At 34.9% G+C, this 27415-nt stretch overlaps 1 protein-coding gene across 2 annotated transcripts; it reads left to right on the forward strand.

Moving 5' to 3' along the window:
- Positions 1-358: 358 nt before the first annotated feature.
- On the forward strand, positions 359-25868 carry MS3_00004699 (uncharacterized protein; the record flags this gene model as incomplete). 2 transcript variants are annotated; one of them, XM_051212666.1, is made up of 9 exons in its annotated part: positions 359-1710; positions 4045-4188; positions 7098-7241; positions 9716-10166; positions 10718-10937; positions 16474-16656; positions 22245-22470; positions 24388-24624; positions 24664-25868. In XM_051212666.1, 9 exons carry the CDS (start codon positions 1662-1664, stop codon positions 24711-24713), a joined length of 1704 nt encoding a protein of 567 aa, XP_051072853.1. In that variant the 3' UTR covers positions 24714-25868. The 2 variants fall into 2 exon arrangements, with proteins under 2 accessions (XP_051072853.1, XP_051072854.1); XM_051212667.1 differs by adding an exon at positions 18286-18735 and having other exon boundaries at positions 1662-1710; positions 24388-25868.
- Between the last annotated feature and the right edge of the window lie 1547 nt (positions 25869-27415).

Raw genomic sequence — 27415 nt, forward strand, 5'->3', positions numbered from 1 at the left:
CGTAGGCCTTCTGTCCTTACTACGCAAATCTGAATATGTATATGTTTAGGACTAAGGATAGTATCTTACTATGATTTGCCATATTTTTCGTCTTCCCTGTTCATCGGTACTATACCTAGGTTCCTGCCTGGAGGTATTGGTGATCCACTGATTCTAGATTCGTAAGCCCGTTAAGCGAAAGCTTCTTCTGTTCCGTCCAAAACCATTTGAACCATTTGATTTATCTAAAACGAGGCTGGACCTTTACAGTGTTACAAACTACAAGGGTTAATATATGTTGATCGAGCTCCTGTCCTTATTACTGTGGACTGATCCTTATTCCTTCAAACTACTACTAAATTAACTCAAGGTTGTTAATTGAACAGCGATTTGAAGTTGAGTCAGGTGTGTGGATTCTTCTGGTGGTTTACGCGTACAGATTATTTTAATAGTTTCTTTTCTTGATTTATACACTTTCAAATATGAAAGTAAGAATGGGTCTTTTGATACGTTAGTTTTATGCCAAAAATGTAACTGGAGAAGTCATGTACGAAATTTTCTCTATGTTAGCTAACATAGTAAAGACAAAAAAATAACTTGTTCGGTTTCTGTAAAGTAGTATTGTAGTTCTTGCAAAAGTTGTTCGTTTGGATGCAATACGAGGGGGGATAACCACTCGTCTTCCTCATCTACCTGATCAGTATCACATATGCACCTTTTTTTCCTCGATCTCAACCATATTCGTTTTCTTAGTGGTTAAAATTATCGGACGTCTTGAAATTTCATGCAACTTTTTGTATACTTATATAAGGTGCGGCAACCTGAACTTGAGTCGCACCATATGAGTTCGTATTCCAATGTTTCTTCCTGACTTTGCATATCCTTTATGGTCATCTAGTGTCCATATTTGTGATACCTTTTTTCAGACAACCAGGCTATCTGGCCAGACATTCATCATTCCGAGGAATTGCAATGTTTTCTGAAAGAAATTAAATAGTCTAGTAAATCTCGTACTTGTAGTTCAGGGATAAAGTTGAAATCAAGTAATTTCACTAATGATGCATATGTCGGATCAGGTGGATGATGTAATACTTCCTGGGTATTAACACTAAAGGGTAGCGGGTGACTAGCACTTTACACATATATAGTGATTGGTTTTAGATTATATCACTAATCGGTCTTATCTCAGCCTCTTGTTCACTTGCAGCATTACTATGACACTTTTATATTTGTAAGTTGTAAATCCAAAATATCTTTAGAAAAGGGGCACATTAAAACAGACCAAAAAGGGTTGAATTACTGTTTTACGTATTCAAAGTAAGGAACCCGTCTCAGTTTATCTAGTCAGCAGCAGAAAAATAAACAAGTGGTCTGTTCACAGTAAAGCCTACGAAATACTTCCAACAATACTGACAGATTTTCTAGTTATGTGATACACATATCTACCCTTAGGTTTTGAACAAAATGCGGGGACTTATGCAACAATATGGTGAACGGTTCTAGTGGAGACACATTATCAGTGTTCGAAGTTAAGAGTAAGTCAAACATTAGAATCATTTTTAAGAAATGCAATTCAAAATACTTTCCATATTCACAAGATTTTGTTTCCTGTTTGTTGACATAGTTACAGTATCTGATGTGTTAGGAAGAATTCTTGAAGCATACACACATATATTTATGTAATGTCGACTGTCTACGTAGATCGTGGGATGGCCTGGTGTACAGTGGTTGGTAAGTTTTTGATACATTTTTGAGTGATTTATGAGTGATCTTTCTACATATCAGCCATAGAATTAGTGTAAAACGTATTCTACAAATGAATTATGAGTTTTGTTGGGATTTGACATTCAGTGATTAAAATACTCGAATTTTAATTGTCGAGTTGCGAGATCGAACCTTAATTCACCTACTTCGAGTAGGACAACTGGGTAGTATAACCAGGATTCATGTGTTTCAAGTACATGTACATAAATCCATAGTATATATATATATATATATATATATATATATATATATATATATATATATATATAAGCATGTGTCAAAGTTTAAACGGCACATATCACGACATACCTAATTCACTTTCTTTAGTTTAGATAAACTATGATGTACGGGCTTACCAATTTGTCTATTAATATATTAAGAAACATAACCGATTTCGTCAAGGATGTTTTGTGCTTAAGAAGGAAATCAAAGACCATCTTCCAAATAAAGGGTGTTTATTAAGACTCGTATTAAATTAAACAGATAGTGTTTATTGGTGTCTACCTGGTATATCTACTGTCACTATTTTTGTTAAGAATGACCATTTATATAATGATGAAGCGTTTTTACTTTGACCGTTGTTACACAGACGGTCGAAACATGTTTTTTATGTCTTCCGTGAAATTTCTTGATACATTACTTTTATCGAATTAGGAATAAGTCGGGATAACATATGAGGATCAGAATAATGCCCTGTACTAGTCTTTAATATTTATGATCGCTCGTTTTCATATTTTTCCTTATTCTCAAAACGTTAAAAATGAGTGGCTATGGGTTTGAAATGTCATAGGTGAGCGTGGATGAAAACAGTCAAAGCTACTCACTTTTTCACCTTTTAGCTGAAGGCTATTTATTTACCACTACTTGATCTCAATTTATTTTTTTGCTTTACATCATTTCGTGCCTGCTATACAGCATATTTGTATTTGAAAAAAATAGTAAGTTTCCTTAGTCAGTTTCACTTTTCAATTACGTCTACAATTGACGTAGTATCCCAGTGATGCACATCAACTAATGTTTTGTTTTGAAAAGAATCGGTGAATTTAAAGACCCATCTTTTAGAAATCGACATTAAATGAACAATTCAGTTTTCATTATCAAATTGTTTTTAAGAAGGGATATTTTATTCTCTGAGAAACCGAATACTTTAACCTTTTATTTCAAATAAAATCTATTCACTAGATATTGTAAGAGGCAAATTAAAATAATCGGTTGGTAGTCGTAAGAGTTACATATGTTTGGTGGCCCATTGATGATAATAGTCAAACCTCTGTTCCTCTTGAATCTGTGTAAAGGAAAATTCATTTCTGTGTTCAACTTTAATAGTTACAGTAAATAAAGTTTTGGATGGTGGATTGTGAAGAGAATATTCTACACAACTACTTTACCAATCACTTTTACTAATCATTCAATGTTGATTGCATCGTTCAGGGTCGAACTATTATTTCTAATGGCAACTTTTTCTTGCGTCCATAATTTCCCTAGCTCCTTTAGAGTTAGCTGTAGATCACATGATAGCTGTATTTTTCAGTATTTAATTGGTAGCAGTCACAGTTCCAGACAATCCATTCAGTACAATTCAGATAAATTGTTATTTATGCCTTGGTGTAACATATTTAATTAGTACATCAAGAGTGAAATGACAGATTAGTAAAAGAAATATATTTTTTTCTATTTATTAGTAAGTATTTTGGCTTTACATGATAGCCAAAAGGCTTACGCACGCACCATTCAGTTTGTTACATGCTGATGAAATGAAGTGTGATAGGTTCCTCATAGTTTTTAATTATGAATAAATTGAATGTTTTATTCACAGTAATTCAGAAAAATCTACTGAAATGTTCGGCAGATGTCAAAAGATAAATAAACATGAAGTCAATCTCACACAATCATCCTCGAATACGATAAGAAATCGAAGATGATAACTGATTTCCCAAATCCAACGGTTTTCAGAAAGGAAAATGTTATCAACCCTATCTTTGCATTGTTCTGTAATTCATTCGTCAAAGTGATTTCCTCCTAACCAGTGGGCACCAAGTTCAAACTACTCCTGAGGTTTGTGTTGCGGTACGGTACCACTTTACTTCATACAGATAATGGGACTCAAAATCAAGTGCATAAACCTGTACTTAGTAAATAGTTTGTATAAATCAGTATATTTAACTACTAAACCCTTTAAGCAGCATTATCAAGTGTAAACACGACGACTCAACCAAAAATTTTTTATGTTTTGGACAAAGTCATATTCTAGTTCAAGAAATTTTTATTTCTCAATTGTTTTGTTTTGTTTATTAATAACAGGTGGCTTTGTTGCCAACGTTCTGTTAGGTGGTTTAGGCAAATCTTATAGTTTGGTTATGGAAGCGTTTCAAGAAGTATTTGAATGTGGTTCAGCCTACTTGTTTTTAGCTGGTGGTTTAATCTATACACTTATGTATTGTCTGTGTAAGTTTCTATGCATTTGAGATATTATGTTTATATTTTCGAAATCAATTAAATGTTTCTATAAATAATATTTAAATACTATCAAATTACATTTGGCGGGATTCTAAGAAATTTATTTTGGGAACTTTAAATGAAGTTATTGAGCAATGGTGACAATGGTATATATAAGGTTAGCGACTTCGAACTGCATGACTCAAAATCATTTGCAGTAGCACAGTTACATCCATCCTTTGTCTCCCCCAGAATCCTGAGATCCTAAATCCCTCTTGACTTTTTTGTTTTTGTTTCTCTAATTTGTATTTACTTTTCGGGTTGTGTGTTCGGTGCCTAATCTTTCCCATTACCACTGATACTGTTTCTACCTCTACTATTCTGAGATTTGACCTAAAAACTTCATCTCTCTGTGTTAACGGGGTAAGGCAACTCGAACCGATGTATATACATATGGGTCTTACGTTGTAACTGACTGACTTTGTGTAGGTCTTCTTACATTAGAGTTCGTGTAATAAGTTGGAGCTGAATATTATTTAATTACCAAGCTATGTCTTTCGAAATACATATTTAAACGCTCCCCTGCCTAGCTTTCTAAAGGACCACAGAAGTCAGTTTAAAGCTCAACCTTGAGGTATTGCTCATTCTACTTACCGAATAATACAATATATAATATCTCTAGAATTTTAGCGTAGTTTAGTTATGTTTTCACACCTAACAATTTTAAGATGGTGCTCTAGATTCGGTCACCCAGTTTTACTATAACCAGTGAAGTACATGAATATATTGAATTAGAAAGTTACATCATCTCTAGTACCTTGCCTTTAAAATTGTTTCATCGTTATCAAGTTTAATTAATGTTTACCAACTTACTCAACTCAGTATAGTCTGTTAGTTATGTAATCCCCTTCTAAGCGGGTATAAAACTCATCAGTGTGATTAATTAAAAAAAAATTAATCTAGGTGTTGTCAGTTCTCTTAAACAATATCAAGATGTACTAGTTTCTCCAACTTATATTTTTAACATTTGGTGGAACCACTAGTTTGTCGAATTTTTAGCTAATAAAGGCTTCGATATGCATAACAAGGTGACCAATGGTCAGTCAGTCAGTAACAACGTAGAACTTCGTACGTACGTACATCAGTACGAGTTGCCACACCACATTAGCACAGAGGGTTGTAAAAATATACCAGCAATGTGTGTGAGAGATTTCACATGTTCAATTACTGTTTCATTAGGTATTTAATGTTGGGTTAAGTATTCAAGTGCCTGCATAATTCAAAAACCAAGTCTTTTAAGTAACCTATATCAATATGGGATGAAGTCATAGAATGACTATCAAGCAATAAAAAAATAGAATAGAATGATTTGTTTCCTAAAAAAATATTGTTTCTCGAGATTGAGTTAAGTAATTTATTAGTTTTAGTCAGATTTATAGCTTTCTTCCAATCTACTCCTACACCATAAAACATCGCACGTCGGGGCAGTCTGTGGTTGGACATACGTAACACATGTCCCGGCCATCTCAACTGATGAAGTTTTACTAATTCATCAATGGATTTGTCATCCTTACCTAGTACCCGTTTCCTAACAACTGCACTACTTATTCGGTGGTCCCAGAATATACGAGCAATGCTTGAAAGACACCTATAATCGAATATTAGTAACCTACGAATATTTTCTACTCTTACCGGCCATGTTTCACTGCCTTTAGGCACCGGTTCTTGAACCAACTATTTCCGCATACTTCATACAGCTTTGAACCGCATTCAACCATCTCGAATCCTGTATTGACGAAATTTTTCTGCGAATTAAAAGAACATTGTAATGAGACGACATTTGAAAAGTATAAACAAATTTATAAACAGCGTAGGAATACTATAACAGAGCCTGTTGTAGTTATGGTGATGATTATATAGATCTGAATTGCTTCTAGATAGCTGCGTGTTCATAACTATTTGGTAATTTCACTCACTTTACTTTGTACAGCTGACTGGCTTAATTAAAATTGGATTAGCTTCATTTCAAAAACATTGGTTTTTTTATACGAGTCTTAACTGAAGTGCCAGCTGGTCGGTCAGTGTAAAGGTGATCATAATCACTGGTTAAATATGGTAGTATTGCTTAAAATTAATCAGTGGCGCATATGTATTTGGTTTATACTTTCTTCCTAACCTATATTGTTTCATATCTTGAGTGTTTATAACTACTTGATAAATTTACTCACGAATATCCTTTTCTGCTAAGGACCATGTATCACTACAATATTGTAACACAGAGAGAACCTTTTTACAGTATACTCACGCCTTGGTTGGTAGATGGATATTTCTCCTACTGTATAGGTGACGCAAGTTGTCAAAAGTTATGGGAGATATCCGTTCAACATATTTCTTGTCTATGTCGGACACACTAATCTTTATCAATGTCTCTCTTTTGAATATGTTCTTTTCAATTTCTTTTTTACTTTTATTTAGTTTTCTACTTCGTAAATCAACTTGTATGTAATGACTGAGTTGCATTATTTCTACCAGAGAAATTAAGGAAAGAATTTTTTGTCTTACCTAGTTGCGTGTAGCCAGTAGTTATGTCTTATTCCCAGTTCAATTGTTGGTCCTGCTTAATATGATGTAGTAGTGAATTTATTCATTTGCCAATAGCATTAGTTTTCTCATATTTTAGTAGTTTAATTATTCTGGTCTTTCAATGTATGTTAGTTATCAGTCGATGTTAGCCTTAAAATATACCTACTGATGCAAACAACTTTTCTTGTATGCTATGGATGCTAAAGGAGGTGGTAGTATGTTTAATATAGAAATTGGTATAGTTTATATAATTATTATGTTTGTGTTGATGTATTCAATTTTAATACATTTCGCTTGTTTATAAATTGTCATTTACTGTTGTGTTTTTTTTGTAGCTCTCGTTAACCACTTAATTTCAAAACGATATGGTAGTCGACCTGTTGTAATGGTTGGTGCTTTTGGCTCTTGTATAAGTTTATTAATTGCATCATGTTCACCGAATCTTGCACTTTGGGTTGTTGCTGTTGGTTTTGGAATAGGTACTTCATCTTGACTATAAGTTTCTTTTTTTTTTCTCGTTTACCATTGAAAGACTACTGAGTATTGACTAATGTCATGTCTGTATGGTCCTTTAAAACTGAAAGAATTCTATCGATCAAGTTGCAATGTGATAACTAGTCGAAAGGACTCAATGTAGTATGGAATATATTGAGATGTTAACCAGTTGGAGGTAGTCAACAGAAAATTCTACTTGACCTAGATTCCGGTCTGGTTGGTACTTGTTACCAAGATATACTTGACATCTTGAGGAAGCTGACGCTCCCTGTAAGACTAATCAGTTGTAAATATTTCTGTCCTACAGATGGCTAGTCAGGATTTGAATAGCTCAATCGTAATATCTGAGAGTTTCAAGCTAGGTGACACTAATTTGAATCCTACAAGGAGGATTAGTTGCTTAAAGATTCCAGGTGTCTTGTTGATGAGTGCTAACCAACGTGATACCCAAGTACAGTGTTGGTTTTCTTCATCGTTAGTAGTCCATATATTTCTTTAAATAACCAAAAATGTGATATCGTAATCATTTTATAAGTGATAAAATGAAAGTACTGTGAGTAGTGAATGCTTTGTTGGTTTTTTTTTTTAAATTAACAAGTATTGTTGATTTTGTGTCATTCTACTTTTTGGCTAGACTATATGCCAGTCTTTCTAACTTCTAGTTAATTAGTACACACAATGTTTGCAATGTTGGTTGTTGGCTAGCTGATTGATATTTAAGCTCGTTATTTACCGATTAAATCACGGGTTCAAATACCGCATAATCGAAATGTTTTAGCACTTAACAATGCCTATCATAGGTGCATGATTATATCTGATCAATTAAGAAAATTACCGTTCATTCGTATTTATTTTTTAATGCTTAGTTTGTTAATAAGTGAAGGCTCCGTGGAAAATCATTTCCACTGTTTTCGTATTTAGATACTTCAATTTTCAACTTTCAGAGTTTCTTTGTAATCCAAGTTTTTAATCATTTGAATAGGATAAAGCTTATTTTCCTTATGTGAGGGCAATAAATTGTGTCCACCTCAAACATTGTTTACTTATATACGCCACCCACCAGTACTCTCCATTGAACCTTGTCCTATACAATCCTTTCCAGCTTTTCCCAGTTGTTATTCTTTTTTTCTTCTTCATATCTGCTTCTATTTCCCAACGTAATATTTTCCTCTTTTCCACTTTCCTTCAGGATTCCAAATATCGGTTGTTTGTTTGTTTGTTTGTTAACTATGACCATGTTGTGTAATATTGTCTAGGTTATTATAAATAATTTATTTTTGTAATTCTATAACTGAAAATATAATTCTATATTAGGCGTAAACTATTCATAATCTCTCTTTTTGTTTATTTTTAATCTTAAGATATATGTAATTCATAATAAATTCACAAATTTACTGATTAGTCAAAACTATATTACTGATATTGTTTAACATGAGATTATTGATTTGGGAGTAAATTGTTTTTTATAACTAGCCTGTAATCACCATAGGGATAAATATGCATTAGCTCAAGTTATCACGCCATATCAATACGACAAGATGAAATCGACAAAATAGGGTGACAAGAATGTCGGCGATAGTAAAGAGGCCTAATTCTAATCTAAAATGTAGGTAATAATTTTGAAAACTGAAGTTTAGAATAAGATATAGAGTAGATCCATCTTCACCATTGGTTACGGTTTTCACGTGAACACCATTAAAGTACTCCACACCAACCAACATAGTTCAGACTGACAGTGATTTAATGGATTGATACCACACTTACCTTGGGATCGAGTTAGCCGGTAGTTGAGCACACTTAATCCATGTCGGTATGGCTCAGAATAGAAATCAATGGCGATCTTACTGTATATGTTGTTTAGTGCTCAAACGTACCAGAAATTGTTGAATATTATAGATATAATATAAAGTAATGAAAAGAAAAAGAAACGGATTCCAAACATTCTTGGATTATTACTAAGGGGGTCCAGAAGACTATATCTTGTTGACATCTTCACCAAGACAAACTAGGTCACATGTGTACTCTAAGTCAATGTATGAACTCCCTGAATGGGAATTAACTTATTCGCATCCGATGATGTTTACAGATAATTGTACATTATATCACGTTTAAATCAGTCGTTAAATAAATTCTTGAGCAAGTAATATTTTGATATGACCATTATAATGACACTACTTACCGAACCTAATATATGTTGTCTATCAACATTAGAGTTGGTGTTCTTTCCGGATATCTATTCAAAGTGTAGAAGAGAGATCATGTATAAGCTAATCAGTACAATTGGCGTTAACGGAAACCATGTGTGATCGTATACTGAAAAAAAGTTCTCATAGGATCCATGTACATTTTCTCACTCCCATTTTTCATAAGTTCTATTCCTTTAGTATCAAAGGAATTATCACTTACCTATCATCTGATTATACATAAACTAATTAACTTTACTTGTGTTTTTCCACAGGCGCGTCCTTGTCATGCATTTATTTCACAGTGTTCGCTGTTGTTGGATGTTGTTTCAAACGATATTTAGGTTTAGCAAATGGAATTAGTGTTGCCGGTGTTAGTGTTGGTCAAATGGTATTTCCTTCATTGATCACTACTTTGAATACTACTTATGGTGCTAGAGGTGGAGGAGTAATTATGGCTGCAATTTGTTTACATTTGTTAATCACAGCTGCATTAATGCCTCGTCATATCATTGATCCAGATGCACCTGTTGTGCCATCAGAAAAAGTTGAAACAGGCAAATCAAAACGGAAATCTTGCAAGTCACAGTCAAAATCTAAAGAAGACAAACAATTAATAGCTTCAGAAGATCTATTGAATGCTGATAAACAGTCGACAGCCATTGATTCAGATAAGAAGTTACAAAGTCCCGTAGATGAGTTCTTCTCGAAATTAGACAATCAAAGGTAAGTTCTGTAAATTCTAGTGTTCATTTGCTGCTGCTTATTTCCCCTGTATTTCGAATAGTTTCCTAGCTTTGTTGCGTTGTGGTCATTAGTCAAAGTAATGCATTGGTGTACTTTGTTCGGTGTCAGGGTGATTTCAGGTAATTGGAAGAAAGGGTTAGATCTAGGTTTAGCGTTGCCTATCACTCGTCAGGCATATCAATTACTGTAAACATTCCAGTCCTGCTATAGGTCAGTTGCTATCCAGATAGCTTCCTAATAACGTCTTTACTTTGACACAATGAAAAGAGTTAGAGTTCTGGGGGTGAAGATCATCCTGCTCAACGTTGTAGATACGCATTGAATCTTGAAATCGATTTGTAAGCATGTTTGTTCGCCTCTTTTAGTTATAAATAGAGCACTAATTTGGCTAGTATTATGTGAACACTGAATTTAACAGAAGGTTGTGAAGGGTATTATGTTTTTGTAACACAATTACGTAGTAGTTCAACTAAATCCCAATTAAATGTACTCTCATTTCTGTTCACTACTTGTCTTCTATTTATTTTCAGAGATGTAGTACACTCAGTGAATGCTATTATTCATTCTTCGTCTACATTATCATTGTCGCGTGTATCTGTCCTATCATTATCAACTCATCATGTAAAATACCTTACTCGTGGCTTAGTTATTGTTTATATAGTTGGTAAAACATTTGGTGACGTTGGTGATGTCAGTGTATCTTTTATAGCACCAGTATTTGGAACTGAACTAGCCTTAAGTCCTACCATAGTGAGCACATTTTGGTATAATTCCTTTATAATATATTTAATTAGATTGCTGTTATCTTATGGTTTATATTGCTTTATTATTTCTTAAGTTTGGTAACGTTAAATTGGGTCAACTTTGAATAAATGAGCTACGTGAATTAAGTGAGAAAACAAGCTTATCAATCTTTTTTTCCAGCTAATTACAAAGAATTGGTTGTTGCATCAGCCAAAGTTGTATATGCTGGAAGTTTTCTACATAATCCTTACATAAATAATTGTGTTTTCACTTCCGTACGTAGTAGCAGCATCGATGTGATAGTAAGAAAAGACTAGTGACAGAAAATACGATTGGAGAAAAAAGAAATGGTTCCCGGAGTAGTATTATAAGTTGATCCTAAGATTCAAAATGTAAAGTAAAATAGTGGATGTATCTGAGCCGTCGAGACTGATTCTGAACCATTCCACTTACCGCGGTTATCTTACGGACCCCAACCAGGTAGTCTTCACCTACTTACACGACTCAGTTCTACAGTTAGTGACTATATTTGATGATGCCATATATTGGTTTGGTTGCCTCTTTATTTCTCCCAATCTATTATTTGAGGTAAGTGGGGTAGTTGGGCTTGCGTAATACACATTCCAGCCATTTCAGTCGATGAGGATCCATTGTTTTATCAACCGATTTAGTATGTTTGTCTCGTACACTGCGTCCAACTTCATCATCGGTCATTCAGTGGTCTCAATATACGCGAGCAATGCTTCAAAAATATATATGATCAAATGCTATTAACATACAAATACTCCCCATTCACATAGGGTACATTTCAAAGCCATAAAGTAGAACAGAACGAACTACAGTTCAGCATACTTATCTTTTGGTTGGCAGCCTGGCATTGCTACACCACAGTTGACTTGAAATATATATTGTGTACTTACAGAAATGGTCATTTATGTTGTTGATTTAATCGCTGGTTAATTTTTATAAAAATATTGTTTGGGTAGATGTCTTTTCATATTAACTTCTTATCATAACTTTACATTAATGTATAAACCAATCAAATCGGTGCAAATTACTTATTAGACAATCAATCAACTAAAGTTTTATTATCAGAATAGGGGTTTGTGGAGATTGCAGCAATTTAATAATTGAATGCATTAGTCGATTTAAGCTAGACCACCATGGGAAACTTAGAAGCACTGGACAGCTGTTTCGTTCTAGTACGGGACTCCTCAACAGTATGCACTTACGACCCCGCACACGGGACTCGAACCCGGGACCTTCAGTCTCGCATGAAAATACCTAACCTCTAGACTACTGAGCTGGCATCTAACAGTGTTAATGTCTACGATATTGCGCGACCGTCTACCATTGTTTTCAGTAAGTAACTGCGTCAAAACAGTTTCATTGTTGCTTCATAGGCAGTACATATGTACGAAGAGCTATGCAAATAATACAGACATTTTTTACACCTTATTTTCCAGTCATTCTTTTTTTTTAATTGTAAGAAATAAAAAGGATTAGTTGCATATACACCTTGTCTATATCTGCTCAGTAGTTTAACTGCTTATTTGAAATTATTTCTACCAACTACACAATTTGGTAAAGTATTTTCCGAATTTTGAAATATCATCCATTCTCATTAGCTCTCTATATCTTCTCACTGATGAATAGACATTGAGTATTTAGTTAGTGAACCCTAATTAAAATAATTTGATTTATGTATTAACCTACTCTATGAACTACATTTTCTCTTAACGTTGTCTGTATTTATCTTTTTTTAAACTAATCGCATTCATCATTAGTTAAATTAAAACGACGAGACTATTATTCTTTGGATGAACCAATCAGATTTACGATAACATGTCTTGAATTTTGGCGCGAAATCCATTCATCTTTTCGGTTAAATAGAGTTTTGGCATTATAGCTGATGTCAGTTCATGATGAAAATCCTATATCTGATTCCTAACCCTAACCATCAACTATACATACTAATTGTAATTCCTCATACTGGTTTATAATCCTTATTTAACCGTAGTATGTAGGTGCGAACATGCTCAAGGTGTCTTTAGCGTTGTTCAAAGTTCATCCATAAATTATATTCTCACCGTTAAAACTACTAGTATTTGATCCTTGGTGCCTTCGAAATATTGCTCGTATATCCTGGGACTATCGAGTAAGTAATGCAGTTGTTAGGAAACGTGTACTAGGTAAGGATGGCAAATCAATTGATGACGTAGTGAAACTTCATCAGTTGAGATGGCTGGGACACGTGTTACGTATGCCCAACGACCTACTTCCTCGACGTGCGATGTTCAGTGGTATAGGAGTAGGTTGGAAGAAAGCTAGGGGCGGCCAGAGCAAAACATAGTTCAAGTCCATGAAGTCACTGACAAGTGGACTGAGTCATGTCGGTAGGTGTAGACTACGTGGTTGGGGACCGCGAGATGATAGCAACCGTTGGTTAGAGACCCTGAATGACATGGCTCAAAATCGTTTGCAATGGCGCAGGTGCATACACTCTTTGTGTTCTCCCAAATTTTGATCTCCTTATTCCTCCTTGTCTCTTTTTTTTCTCCTCTCAAATTTATTTCACTGTATTATACTCTTTAAGTAACATCTCCAAACACTAATCTTCCCGATTACTGCTTATACTCTTATTACCTCTACCACTACGGGATTTGGATCAACCACTGCATCTCTGTGTTAATGTGGTGTGGCAACTCGAACTGATGTACGTACGTACGAAGTTCTACGTTGTTACTGACTGACTGAACTGACGTAAAAACTACTGTTCAATTGACTAGAAAGATTTACAAATCATTTTTTTCTTCATTTCCGTCTTTAGTTTTTCTCATCATTTTATTTCTTATATATAATTAATGTTAATCTGTGTTGACAACAATCATTTGATTGCGTAACTTGAATTTTTCAACTACTTTTACGAATTATTATTTAAACACTCTGTTTTAATTCATTAAATTTGTAACCTTATGAACATTGTCAATTACCTTACCTCAGACACTTTAATTTATGGAATTCATTTATCTATTATCTAATTGTTAACTAATCTTTACCATCGCTGTTAGGAAAGTCCTACTCAATGCTTTCTCGTGGCGGGGGTGTTGTTTACGAAATTAAAAAGACGAAAAGTGAATGTCTGACGCTTTAAGCGAGTTGTTGGACACGGAGAATTCACTTAGGGGAGTTGGAAAATCCTGATTCCAAACCAATGGTGCACATGGGCTCCAGGATCCTAAGGAAACAAATGACGTATGAACCAATTATTGGTCACCGCCTAACATGAGACTGCATCTTCTGACGTTACTCCACTGCCTTATGGATCAGACTTTTAGGTCGAAGGCTCCGTGTGTGTGACCCCCTAAGAAAACTACCTGCTTCAGTTTGGGCATCTGGGTAGTATCCTAGCCCTCACACAAATTAAGTGATTTGTGTGGCGCATATGTATTCATTGCCCCTAAATAAAAAACTTTACCATCTTTACTTGGTTTCTACTAATTTTTATCATTTATTGTACAGGCATGATCTTAGTGTAAAACTAACTGTTGAAGAAATGATGAACCAGTTAAACATAATTACTAATTCTTGATGATGTTGATAGTTTTTGTATAACCAGTTGTAAAAATGTCAGAAATCCTTATACCTAATATGTGCATTACGTTTTGAATATGATAATGTACTTAGGGAAAAAATTTCTTTTGGTGTGTAATATATTCATCATTGTTAACTCTGTGTAGATGATAATATTTTTATTATTTCCTTCAAAGTTTACATTCAACTATGACATTAAAATCAACACCAAATCACACTGATAATAGACCCCGACCATAGCTGCTACCTTGACGCGGTGGTCGGGCTTGCCTATCGTGATGACCCAACCGAGCTACATTGGCTGGAACATATGTTCCTGTAGGTTCTATCATGTCAGGCAGGTCGATTGGAGAACGGTAAGTCTAAAAGCAGCAACTCAAGGTCTGAGGGCGAAGTTCTACTGCTGACTGTAGAGGGATGTGACAGCAGTAAGGTGTTACCCTCGGAAAACGAGCATCTACAGCGATACCGCCTTCCCACAAGGAAGGAAGGGGTTAGAAAAGGTCAACCCTAAAAATGTCACACCTCACCTTACCTCACGGATTTCCGTCTCCGGCGGTAAGGCTCTTTGGAGAACGGAACTAACACATTAAAAACCTCCCACGAGAAGGCCGTGCGCGACCGGCCTCAAGCAGTTGTCCCTTGGGCTCTGCGGTCACGCTCCCAGGTCGTTAAGACCAACAGTAATCTGATTTCCACTTCAGGTTCCTCGAGATATACCCTTCCACGATGTGGGCAGCCGGGAAGTAATATCAGCCGTCATACCCGTACCAGCACACGAGATCAAGTTGGTCACATTCAAATCCTTCCTACACTTCCTAAAGTTGACTGACTGATAATAGACTGCTCTGATAAAAAAATAGCGTGATGTATTTGCTAACATGAATGCTGCTTGTACGGGAACAGTCATACTGTTTAAATCTAATATCACGAAGAAAATACTTAATGTTTGTTGATGTCATTTGTCAGTTTTAAAATACCATCATGTTTTAGATTTTGTGCAATATTATTTTCAACTATTCAAAAGTAGACAAGATGTTTGTTTGTTCTGTGGATTTGACCCTTCTATTCTTTTTTGTTTTGTTTTACTTTTATCTATTTGTTTATTTATGTCTAACTTAATTGTTCTCAATTCTTGACAGTTTTTCTTACTTACTTGCTTTCATTCTTTCTTTCTATTGAAGATACTCATACAACTTTTGTCTTTATATTCTATCAAATTGATTCAAGTTTTAAATTATTAATGATTTTGTATATAGAAAGAAATACGGGTAGTTGTACATGTATTTTTCTGAATCATTTGAAATGAATAATGAACCTTCTGACCAACATTGAAGTTCAAGTAGAACACTACTATCTATTATTAATAATACTAATGAATCTGTCTGCATAGAATTGTCTTTTTTAAGTTGTCTAGATTTTAAAAACATTTTAGTTATAATGTCTGTTTAATTTCAAAGTTGATTTACTTAAAAGTAGCTTCCATCATGGAATAGTATTATCTGTGGAGAACGGTTTAGTAGGTGTCCGGTTCTAGTTTTGGGGAATCTTTAAGTAAATCTTATTTATAAACGCATACACGAGCTCCAAGTCGAAACCTTCTAGTTTCATAGTAACAAAAATTAACTTCATTTCATTGAATCGTGACATTTACAACTTAACCCGAATTACGAACGATGTAATTAACATATCTTGTCAATTGACTGTTTTTAGTATTGAAGGTTTCCGTGTCAGACTGTTTCACTTATTATTCAATAATCTTTTATGAACCTAGTCCGTGTACTCCTTTCAATAAGGTTCGAGTAGTTATTGTGGTTCACTTGTTAAGTTATCGAATTACTGTTACTTTAGTTCACCTAAAAATTTAGTTCTTCATTGTCATTAAATTAACCCTGGTGTACTACGTATGTTTTTCCATTATCGTTTCTTTCATTATGTTTATTATCAGATCAACAGAGCTATAGCTGTTGCTGGTGTCGGTGACTTAATCACACGTGTGGGAGTTGGTTGGCTTACAGATAGACCAGCATGTGTCGGTCGTCGTGGCTTATTGTTAGCTGTTACATGGATCATAGAAGGTTTAAATGCCTTTGCATTTGCTGAACTTAACCGATTATATGGAAAATATGCTGTAAGTCTGTAAACATTAATGCTTGTCTAACTTGATAATTTCTGTCTTTTATGCTAACCAAATAAAATAACGTTGAAATCTTGGGTATAGTACTCGAAAAAGATGAAAAAGAGTTGTGTCTACGTCGTTATCATAATGATTTTGAGTCCGACCTATCATTCTGTAATCTGTACTCGTGAAGTCTCCACACTCCCATGTGAATCAAACTGATTATTAGAGTTGGTATTAAAACGACTACGGTTTTTTTCTTTATCCCTAACCATTTATGGGTTCCTGACAATCCTATTTCAATATGCGTTTGGTGTTAAGGTGAACAGTAGTGCAGAAAATTTATCGAAAAACAGCCATTTAAACAGATCCATCTTTATAATTTCACTCATTACCGTACCTTGAGATTTTTACGACAGTTGAGCAGTGTTGTAAATAAAAATATGAACCAATACATATACGGTATGCATATACTCCATCTCCTTCGGATTAACGGATTTCACAATACTCCGACCCTTTATGATGTCTTACTCAAGAAGGTGTAACAAAGAAAATTTCAAGCAGGTCGTTTTTTGTTACTCTGGCTTTCTCTAACGACCGACTCTGCCCGGGTTGTTTAACCCCTAAATATTTTTTTAAAAATAGATCATTTTACATTCAAAGAATGTAAGTGTTTTCTACGTACTGCAGGTCAGTAGCAAATGTGTCATATAAGCTCTTGATTTCAATAAAGATGGTATAAATAGCATCATATATATCAGTAAGCTTATACAGGAATTAAGTAGGAATGGTGGCAGCAGATAACCTCGACAATCAGTTCTTATCACTGTATGCAAATATTCTTTGTTACTTTAAATTAATAAAACAGATTCCTCAGTGGTTTTATCTCAAGGGGCATTATGTTATTATTATTTAATATATTGCAATAATCAAGAAATGGAGACTTTATTTTTTGTATGCCTCAACTTGTATGATAACTAGTCTTACTTACCATTCTTGAAGGCCTTAAATCATCAAGTTCTTCTGTTCTATCTGATTTTAGGCATACCATTCTGTGTCACTATTTAATTCAGATTTCGGCATAAGTTTCCTGTGCCATAGAATTTCGATACGATGAATAAAGCAATAGACTTGTTATATATATATATATATATATATATATATATATATATATATATATATATATATATATATATATATATAGAGAGAGAGAGAGAGAGAGAGGCAAGGTATGTTGTTGAGTCGTGAATTCATTGATTAACTGACTGTTAATTAGCTCTAGCCGTGCATAAGCATTCATACGTTTTGTAGTTTGGATTAATCAAGAGTTAACTAAAACCTACAAGAGATAACTTAACTCATATGCTTCAAAACCGATTTTTAAAATAGCAGAGAAATGGCCTCTATCAAAGATCTGACTAGTTAACTATGACTGTAAACTGATATCCCATAGGTTTTCTGGTTTTAAGTGTTTTCGATTGCTGATTCCTCAATTATTGTGGACTATATCAATATGAAACTTAACTTGTTATTCAACCATGCAAAAAAATTAGATCACAAGGGATTATGTAGGGAAAACTGCTATATATATCAGTCAATTATGTTGTATATTTAAAACATTCTCAGCACAAATTCGAAAAGCTCGTTTGGATTTTGCCAACTTACGTCACCTGTGGCGAAGGCGAGATATCTATCTATCAATTAATGAACGAGTATACTGCGCAGCAGGCAGTTCGTTCTGCTCTATTTTACGGCTACGAAACGTGGCCATTAAGAGTAGAAGATACTCATAAGCTACTAGTATTTAACCACAAATGCCTTAGAAATATTGCTCACATCTTCTACGATCACCGGGTAAGTAATAGTGAGGTCAGATGCAAGGCATTAGGGAATGATGATGGTGAACCAGTTGATGAGGTTATGAATCTTCATCGACTGAGATTGTTGGGCCACGTGTTGCGTATGCCTGAACACCGATTACCACGACGCGTAATGTTGATTGGTGTTGACGATGGTTGGAAGAAAGTTAGAGGCGGTCAAACCAAAACGTGGCATCAGTCATTGGAGTCATTAACCTCTAGTCTGAGCCATGTTGGTAAATGCAGATTACTTGGTTGGTGTCCGCGTGACTATCTGTTATATCTCAAGGGGTCGCCGATTAGGTGGGCAGTGACTTATCGATCGGATCAAAGGATTCAGAATCTCGATAGACTATTCTGGTCCGTTGTCCCCAACTCCGCTAACTCGATCAAGAAGTCTAGGTGAGGCATAGAAAGTGTATCCTACAAGCAAACAGCAGATATCAAGTCAGGTCAGGCACACAAATCAAGCGTATTTATACAAATATTTACAATCGATATTGTCATAGTAAAATGTTTTTAAACATTAATCAGTGAGTTCATTAATTGACCGCTATTTAACACTTAATCGATAGTTCATCAATTTACCCCCATACAAATATTTAAACATTTAATCGATAAGATCAAATTAAATAATATGAGTTTTGGGGATCTATCGTCCCCGTGGATTCAAAGGCAGGATCAGATTGCAATACTTGTCCAGCTCAGTTGCACCCAATTTACGAAGTAGCAGCCGCATTTTCCAAGCATCAGCTTGATTGGCGAAATCAAATTTAAATAGATCTTCATAACGCCTGAACCACATCTCAAAAGTAACATTAGCATCAGGATCGTAATGGAATTCAGTTATGCTATTTGCGATGCCATCTACCGATGGTGCCGTGGTTGAACTAGATGTGCTCGCCTGTCCATCAACATTTGCATCAATTTCAGCTGCTGCTCAAGTAACAGTTCAATTTTGGAAGGGTCCATCATTGAAAAACCACCGCCGCCAATTTGTTATGGTTCGTTATTGCTTGAATGTGATTACTGATTCGTCTTACTCGAACGGAACGAAGGATCAATGATTCAGCGACTCGATAGCTATTCTGGTTCGTTGTCTCCGGCTCTGCTAACTCGATCAAGAAGTCTGGGTAAGGTGTAGAAAGTGTATTCTACAGACAAACAGCAGATAACAATGGTTGGAGACTCTTGTTGACATGGTTGAGAATCGATCACAATGGCGTCGGTGTATACACTCTCTGTCTTCCCTTAAACTATGAGATTAAACTGGCTTTATATCTGTCTTTCTACCAACTAATTCTTTCTTCCTGTACTATATCCTTATTCCAATCTTTCTTTTATATATTACCACCTCTGAATTAACTACTTTTATGAATCCCGTGTTCGTCTTGTTGTGTGAATGAGGTATGATAACTTCGACCGATGCATATATGTGCCTTGTCCTACGTTGTAGCTGACTAACTGACCGACTGATATTTAAAACATATTATCATTTATTGACATTAATTAATTAAGATTTTCACCTTTCAACAATGAATTTATTAATTTCCTCTTTAACTTATACCTACTTGATTGATCATTCAACTGTTTCATCTTCAAATTGATTTAAGCAAATAATTCAACAAATACCCTAAAAACCAACCTCCTTTTTTATCTTTCACTTTTATCATACAACTATGTTAATCAAATAATGATCATTATAAAAAAGTACCATGTTATCTCTCTCTCTCTGTGTGTGTGTGTGTGTGTGTTAAGTACAATCTCAATTTTACTATAATTGCCAAATTGTTTCAGTAATACAGATCATTGATCAGCTTTTTTTGATTTAAAGAATAGGTGACTTGTATCAATTATATTTTGGTTACAAAAAACAAGCATCTAAAATAAAACTTTGTACACATTTTGTCTTAATCAATGTAGCTATAAAACAGATAGATGATGTGATTACTAGTAGAATCTCAAATAGATTAGAGTAGTTTGGGATTACTGAGTAAGGAATGCTGAATTTAGACTTATGGTATCATGTAAATATGACAAATCAGTGGATGAATTAGTGAGGTCTTCACCGACTAGGGTGGTTTGTCATATTGAAGTTATCTACACATGATGTTCATTTATCAATAAAGATTGACAAAAGCTTATTCCTGAATATTATCAGTCAGATTAATTTAAATGCCTACGAATAGTGAAACGTTATTGCTAAGCAAAAAATGTTCAGGATAAATATCAACTGCTAAACATTTACAAATCGAAATAGCCATCAGCCAACACTGAAGTCAGAATCTTCAATGTATACGTCAAAAAAGTTCTATTGTATGGAGAACTACCGCAACCATCATCAAGAGAGTATAAATATTTATAAACAATTGTCTACGCAAGATACTCCATGTTCGTTGACCGAAAACCATCATGAATAGACTACTATAGGAGAAAACAAACCAAATCTGAAGAGGAAATTAAGAAAAGACGTTAGAGGTGAATAGGCCTAACTTGGAATCCTTATGGGAAGAGGAAAAAAGAAATTGTAAAGAAGAGATTTCGTCGGGAATCGGTAACAAACATCAAAATAATCAATAGCAATTTTAAAGAACTGGAAACGATTCCCCTAGTTAGAGTTTGTTGGGGAATCCTGTTAGGTGGTCTATGCTCCTCCTTGAGGGGTAAGAGGCGTAAATAAGTAAGTAATTTATTGGGTCAATGAACTGAAATGGGATCATAAAACTAACTGAAGAAGTTGATTTCAACACTCATATCTCATAATATTATTTATCAATTACGAACTTTTCATAATAAATGCCCTGGTACGGCCGAGAGTGGGGAGAGTTCGCTCTCCCTCTCGAAATGCTTTCACATGGCCACGCGTATATAGCCTCTGCCAGCGAAGTCCTACTCACTGTCTTCTCGTGGCGGTGTTGTTTACGAAAATGAGAGGACGAAAAGTGAATGTCCGGCGTTTTACCCGGATGCAAACCAATGGTGCACATGGGCTCCAGTATCCTGCGGGAACAAATGGCGTATGAACCAATCGTTGGTCACCGGCTACCATGGGAATGCAGTCAGTCAGTCAGCTACAACGTAGGACCAGGCACATATGTGCATCGTTCCAGGTTGTCATACCGCATCAGCACCCGGGCAGTATCACAGCCCTCACATATATCAAATGAGATCTGTGTGGCGCATATGTACTTGGTGCCTCCTTGTATCAATATCTGTGTTCAAATAAAATAAATCTTAGTTTAAATCGTTATTGTTACATACTCATTTACAGTACCAATTACATTACACTTAATTTCGTTTTGAACCTAGTGAAACTACTAAAATTGTCTGGTTTATTTCACAATTTTAGATCTACAGGAACATTCCGATAACATTGCATAATTGTTTTGTTTTTTTTATTTTTTATTCTAAGTCTTAGATTAGTCTATGGAAACGGAGAAATAAACTAGCATTTCATAATTAAACACTATGATGAAGTGATAAACTAAAATGTTCGCTCAATATGTTTACACTTATCAGTCATAGTCAGTAGCTCAACATTAGGCTGAACTGGTTATTGATGTTTTCTTGCAAGTTACATGTTTACATCCTCTAATTTTTAACACAATCAATTGCCATACCCTATGTAAAATGGATTTCAATTGGTTAAGTGATTAATTCACGTTTATCTGTACACACATCTATCTGTTCAAATATAATAATAATAATGTTTTGTGTGTAATGCATATTTTCATTTTCTAGATTATTACTGATGTTAATGGTGATGTTGTTGACAGTAATGGTAAATCATTACTAATAGCATCCTATTTTATATGCTCTGCTATTCATGGTATATGTAGTGGAACTGCAATGACTCAAATGGTTGTAGTTTTATGCGATTGGGTTGGCTCTTCACAATTAGCACAATCTTTAGCAGTAACTATGGTTATTTTAGGGTTAGTTATATCACCGGGACAATTTTTGATGGGTAAGTGTTGTATAATACTGTTTTTAAATCCTTATTCTTTTTTTTTGAAAGAATTATGATGAATTTCCAGATTATGATCTAACAAAGTGTGACGTTTTTTTTCTAGAACACATTACGGAATCTATTCATTGAAAAGCTTAAACTTGACTGTCATGTAAATCAGTAACATCCTTTAGTGGTCTGGTTGGATTTCTTACAACTTATTGTCTACTTGTATTGAATATACTGACTTCTATATCTTATCCAATAGAGTTGTGTTTTGATTGAAATGTATAAATTCTGTGGATATTAGAAGTTCAAAAATCTTCAAGCCAAACATTGGTGATAGTAATCTAACTCAACAATATAAATCCCATAATTCTTCATATTTAAATGGATGGAATAGTAACATTCAAATATGTGTCTGAATGTGAGATCTATAGATTTTTTACTTCATGATAAGTTATTCAATTCAGTATATAATAAGAATAAGACTTTGCAATCTCTCCTATCTACCATCAGAATGTGCTCAATTAACATAGCAACATATTGTTCCTCTTGATAAACATTCATTGAATGATACTGACCAAACTGTCATTTTACTATGAAGCGAATTATTTTAATTGAATATGTGTGACATGAGTTGATCATGAAGTAAGTAAAGTAAATAAAAATGAGTAATGCTGTTGCATTCAAACGATGTCTTTAATTAAACTACACATATTATTGTTGGTTATTATCGTCACATGTTCTCTCGATTACGTTTCCTATCTATGCAATAGTTATAAGTTATTATAAAACCGACCACGGGACTGAAATAAATATAGAAAAAATACGATATATTTCTGAGTTTCTCATTATAACAACAAAGAATGATTGTTGATTATTGAATATATGGTATATAGCTCGGTGGTCTGACTGACTCAGTGACCTAATGGTTAAGCGCTTGCTCGCGAGACCGATAGGTCCTCGGTTCGAATCTCGCGAAGGGCGGGATCGCGGATACACATTGTTTTGTCCCCAAATGCCCTGGTATGGCCGAGAGAGAGGTGGACCTGCCCTCCCTCTCGAGATGCTGTCACACGGCCACGCATGTACAGCCTCTGCCAGGGAAGTCCTACTCACTGCCTTCTCGTGGTGGAGGTGTTGTTTACGAAAATGAGAGGACGAAAAGCGAATGTCCGGCGCTTTAACCGGATCCCAAACCAATGGTGCAAATGGACCCTCCCTTGTACCAATATTTATGTGTTCAAATAAATAATAAAGGAGGCACCAAATAGATATGCGCCATATAAATCATTCGATTTGTATGAGGGCTGGGATACTGCCCATGTGCGCAAACCGAAACAGGTGGTTTTCTTAGGGTACCACACCCGGAACCTTTGACCTAAAGGCCTGATCCACAAGGGAGTTGATCAACGTCAGAAGATGCAGTCTCATGTTAGCCGGTGACCAATAATTGGTTCATACGTCATTTGTTTCCTTAGGATCCTGGAGCCTATGTGCACCATTGGTTTGGATTAGGGGTTTTCCAACTCCTCTAAGTGAACTCTCCATGTCCATCAACCCGGATAAAGCCACAGACATTTACTTTTCGTCCTCACATTTTCTTAATCAACACCCCTGCCACGAGGAGGCAGTGATTAGGACTTCCCTGTTAAAGGTTCTATGTACATGGCCATGTGAGAGCATTTGGAGAGGGAGAGCTGACTCTTTTCACCCTTGGCCATATCAGGGTATTTTGTGGCTGGAATACAATAATGCCCATATATTGGTTAAACATTATAATTTCCAGCACGTTGAACAAACTCAAAATGTATACACTGAACACCCCTAGTTATTTGCTTATTTTGGTATATCGGTTGTTGTATCCAGATAGATTGACAATTTTTTTCGAAAATTATTCTTAAACATTAATTAATAAATCTTTTCTTATAGGTTTTGTTGCTGATTACACAGGTACATTTGTTTGGTCATTAAGAATATGTGGTGTTATTCTTCTATGCGGTGGTTTCACTCTTTTCTTAGAATTCCCAGTTCGTCGATTGTATCCATCTGCAAATAATCATCATGATAATAACAAAAGTAAACCGATTGAACAATGTATTCCAGTGAAAGATATTGAAGCACAAGATATCATGTGTGATAATGTTGTAAATGGTCTAACTAATAGTGGTAAATGTCATTCATTTATTAATTCAACAATTCCTATAGATAATAATTTATCTCCACTGATTAATACAAATGGACAAATTACAAATTAAACAGTATACAAATTGTGTATCACTGTTGTTTTGTCTTGTTTTGTTTAGAATATTCATGTTAATACAACACTAATCATACTCATTTATTTGTCACTATGCCTCTATAATATGAATGAATTAACAAACTATTACTATACATGAAGGATTTTGTCTTCTTTTTCTTCCTTTATATATATATATATATATATATTTCAATTCATTTTCTTATTCCTGAACGATACATGTAATTGATTTCTTCTTGATCCATTTAAAGTCCAACTCTCCCTTCCTGTTTTTTTTGGAGAGAGAGAGAGGGGGGAAAGGAATGGTTCTACCAAACAATCCAATTATCGATTCTGTTCTCGTTATATATATATGTATATGACTTATTTGTGCCTATCCAATAGTGGTTGTTTATTTTTAATAATAATAATAATAATAATCACTAACCAACCCGAGTTATTTTCTCCAGTTCTCTTTTTTTGTTTTACTTCAAAAACAAACCCTCCCCCCATTACATAATTTTTTTTTGTTGGTAGGATTATTGTCTAAATTTGTTTATTCTAATTTCATTCAGATAGATAGTTAATGTTATAAATGTATACCATACTATTCTATGTATCTGAAATGACCTCTATTATTATTTTGCTTACAGTAATCTTAGGTATATTATAATCTTCTTCTTCTTCTTCTTCTTCTTCTTATTATTATTATTATTATCTTAACATTACAAATCACGCATAACTACTTCCATTAGTGGGTATGGGTTTTTATGTACAAATAGAATATGCCTTCAACTTTATCCTTTAACTCTCTGTCACACGGACACACACACATTCACACGTACTACACACAAAATGCACATCAACACACATAATCAGTTGTGTGATTTAGATTAATTCGACTTGATTTTATGTAGACATCATCATCATCATTAATGGATTAATAATAATGAAGTGAAGTCATTTTGTATCATTATTATTATTATTATTGATGGTGTTGTTCCCTTTCGTTTTTACCGGTACGTCCATTTCACGATTGTAAATTTGTATTCATCATTCTGTTTTTATTATTAGTGACAGTATGATTTGTAATATTATTGATAATAATAATAATAATACTAATGTTATTGTATGTAACATGTTAAATAAAAGTATGATTTCATTATCGAAAAAACAACTTCATTGGTATGATTCAATTTTTAGATTAAGTAACCTGTTGAAATTACCTTGTGAATTGGTGCGTATTTAAGAGTCAGATTCTACAGTTCAGTTTAGTAACTATGGGAAGCTTTTTCAACTCTTCCGAATTACTAGCAACGAAAAGTCTGATATAGGTGAAATGATCTGTAGCTAATAACACTCGAATTAGTGATATAATATTGAAAGGAGTCTCGGTCTATGGGTTGTGTTTTTCGAGCAATCAGTCAGCTACAACGTAGGACCAGGCACATATGTGCATCGGTCGAAGTTGACATGCCTCATTAGCTCAACAACATGAACACCGGATTCATAGGAGTAGATAAGTCGATGGTGGTAATATATAAAAGAAAGATAGCATATCAGGACATATTACAGGAAGAAAGAATTAGTTGGTAGAAAGAAAGATTTGAAGCAATTTTAATCTCTTAGTTTAAGGGAAGACAGAGAGTGTATACACCGACGCCATTGTGATCGATTCTCGACCATGTCAACAAGAGTCTCCAACTATTGGTTACGATAGTCATGCGGACACCAACCAAGTAGTCTGCATCTACCACCAACGCTCAGACTAGAAGTTAGTGACTTCAAGCACTGATGCCACGTTTTGGTTTGACCGCCTCTAACTTTCTTCCGACCATCTCCAACACCAGTTAGCATTGCACTTCGTGGTAATCGGTGTTCAGGCATACGCAACACGTGGCCCAACAATCTCAGTCGATGAAGATTCATAACCTCATCAACTGGTTCACCATCATCATTCCCTAATGCCTTGCATCTGACCTCACTATTACTTACCCGGTGATCGTAGAAGATGTGAGCAATATTTCTAAGGCATTTGTGGTTAAATACTAGTAGCTTATGAGTATCTTCTACTCTTAATGGCCACGTTTCGTAGCCGTAAAATAGAGCAGAACGAACTGTCTGCCGCGCAGTATACTCGTCGTTTTATTCATAGACGAATATCTCACCTTCGCTATATGTGACGTAAGTTGGCAAAAGCCGAACGAGCTTTTCAAATCCGAGCTGAGACTTCGTCATACGCAAACCCATTATGGTTGATCAGGCTTCCAAGCTAAGTTAAGTTTTCAACACGTTCGACTACCTCGCTCGCTGTCCTTAGTTCAGGTGTTGATGTAGACCAGTCCTGAAGCAACAACTTACATTTGTTAGGGGAGAAGCGCATCCCAAACACTCTGGCGTTCTTACTCAGTGCTTCCAAAAGACTGCATTTTATCAGCGTCTTCACTAAACAGGATTATATAATCTGCATATTCTAAGTCGATAAGTGGACCTCATAGAATGAAGTCAATTCCTGAAAATTCAGTCGACGAGAGCGTTATTTCCATCAGTAGGTTTATGCTGAATTTAAACAAAAATGGAGAAAGTGGACAGCACTTGAGGTTGCAAAAGCAGATGACAGTTTGCCATAAGCTCTGACTTGACTGGTAGTGTTCGAGTAAAGAGCCGTCACAATGTGATGTATTACCCCATCGATATAAATATAACTGTCCTGTATCCCTT

This window comes from Schistosoma haematobium, chromosome ZW, assembly GCF_000699445.3.
Source record: "Schistosoma haematobium chromosome ZW, whole genome shotgun sequence".
Classification (NCBI taxonomy): Eukaryota; Metazoa; Platyhelminthes; class Trematoda; order Strigeidida; family Schistosomatidae; genus Schistosoma; species Schistosoma haematobium.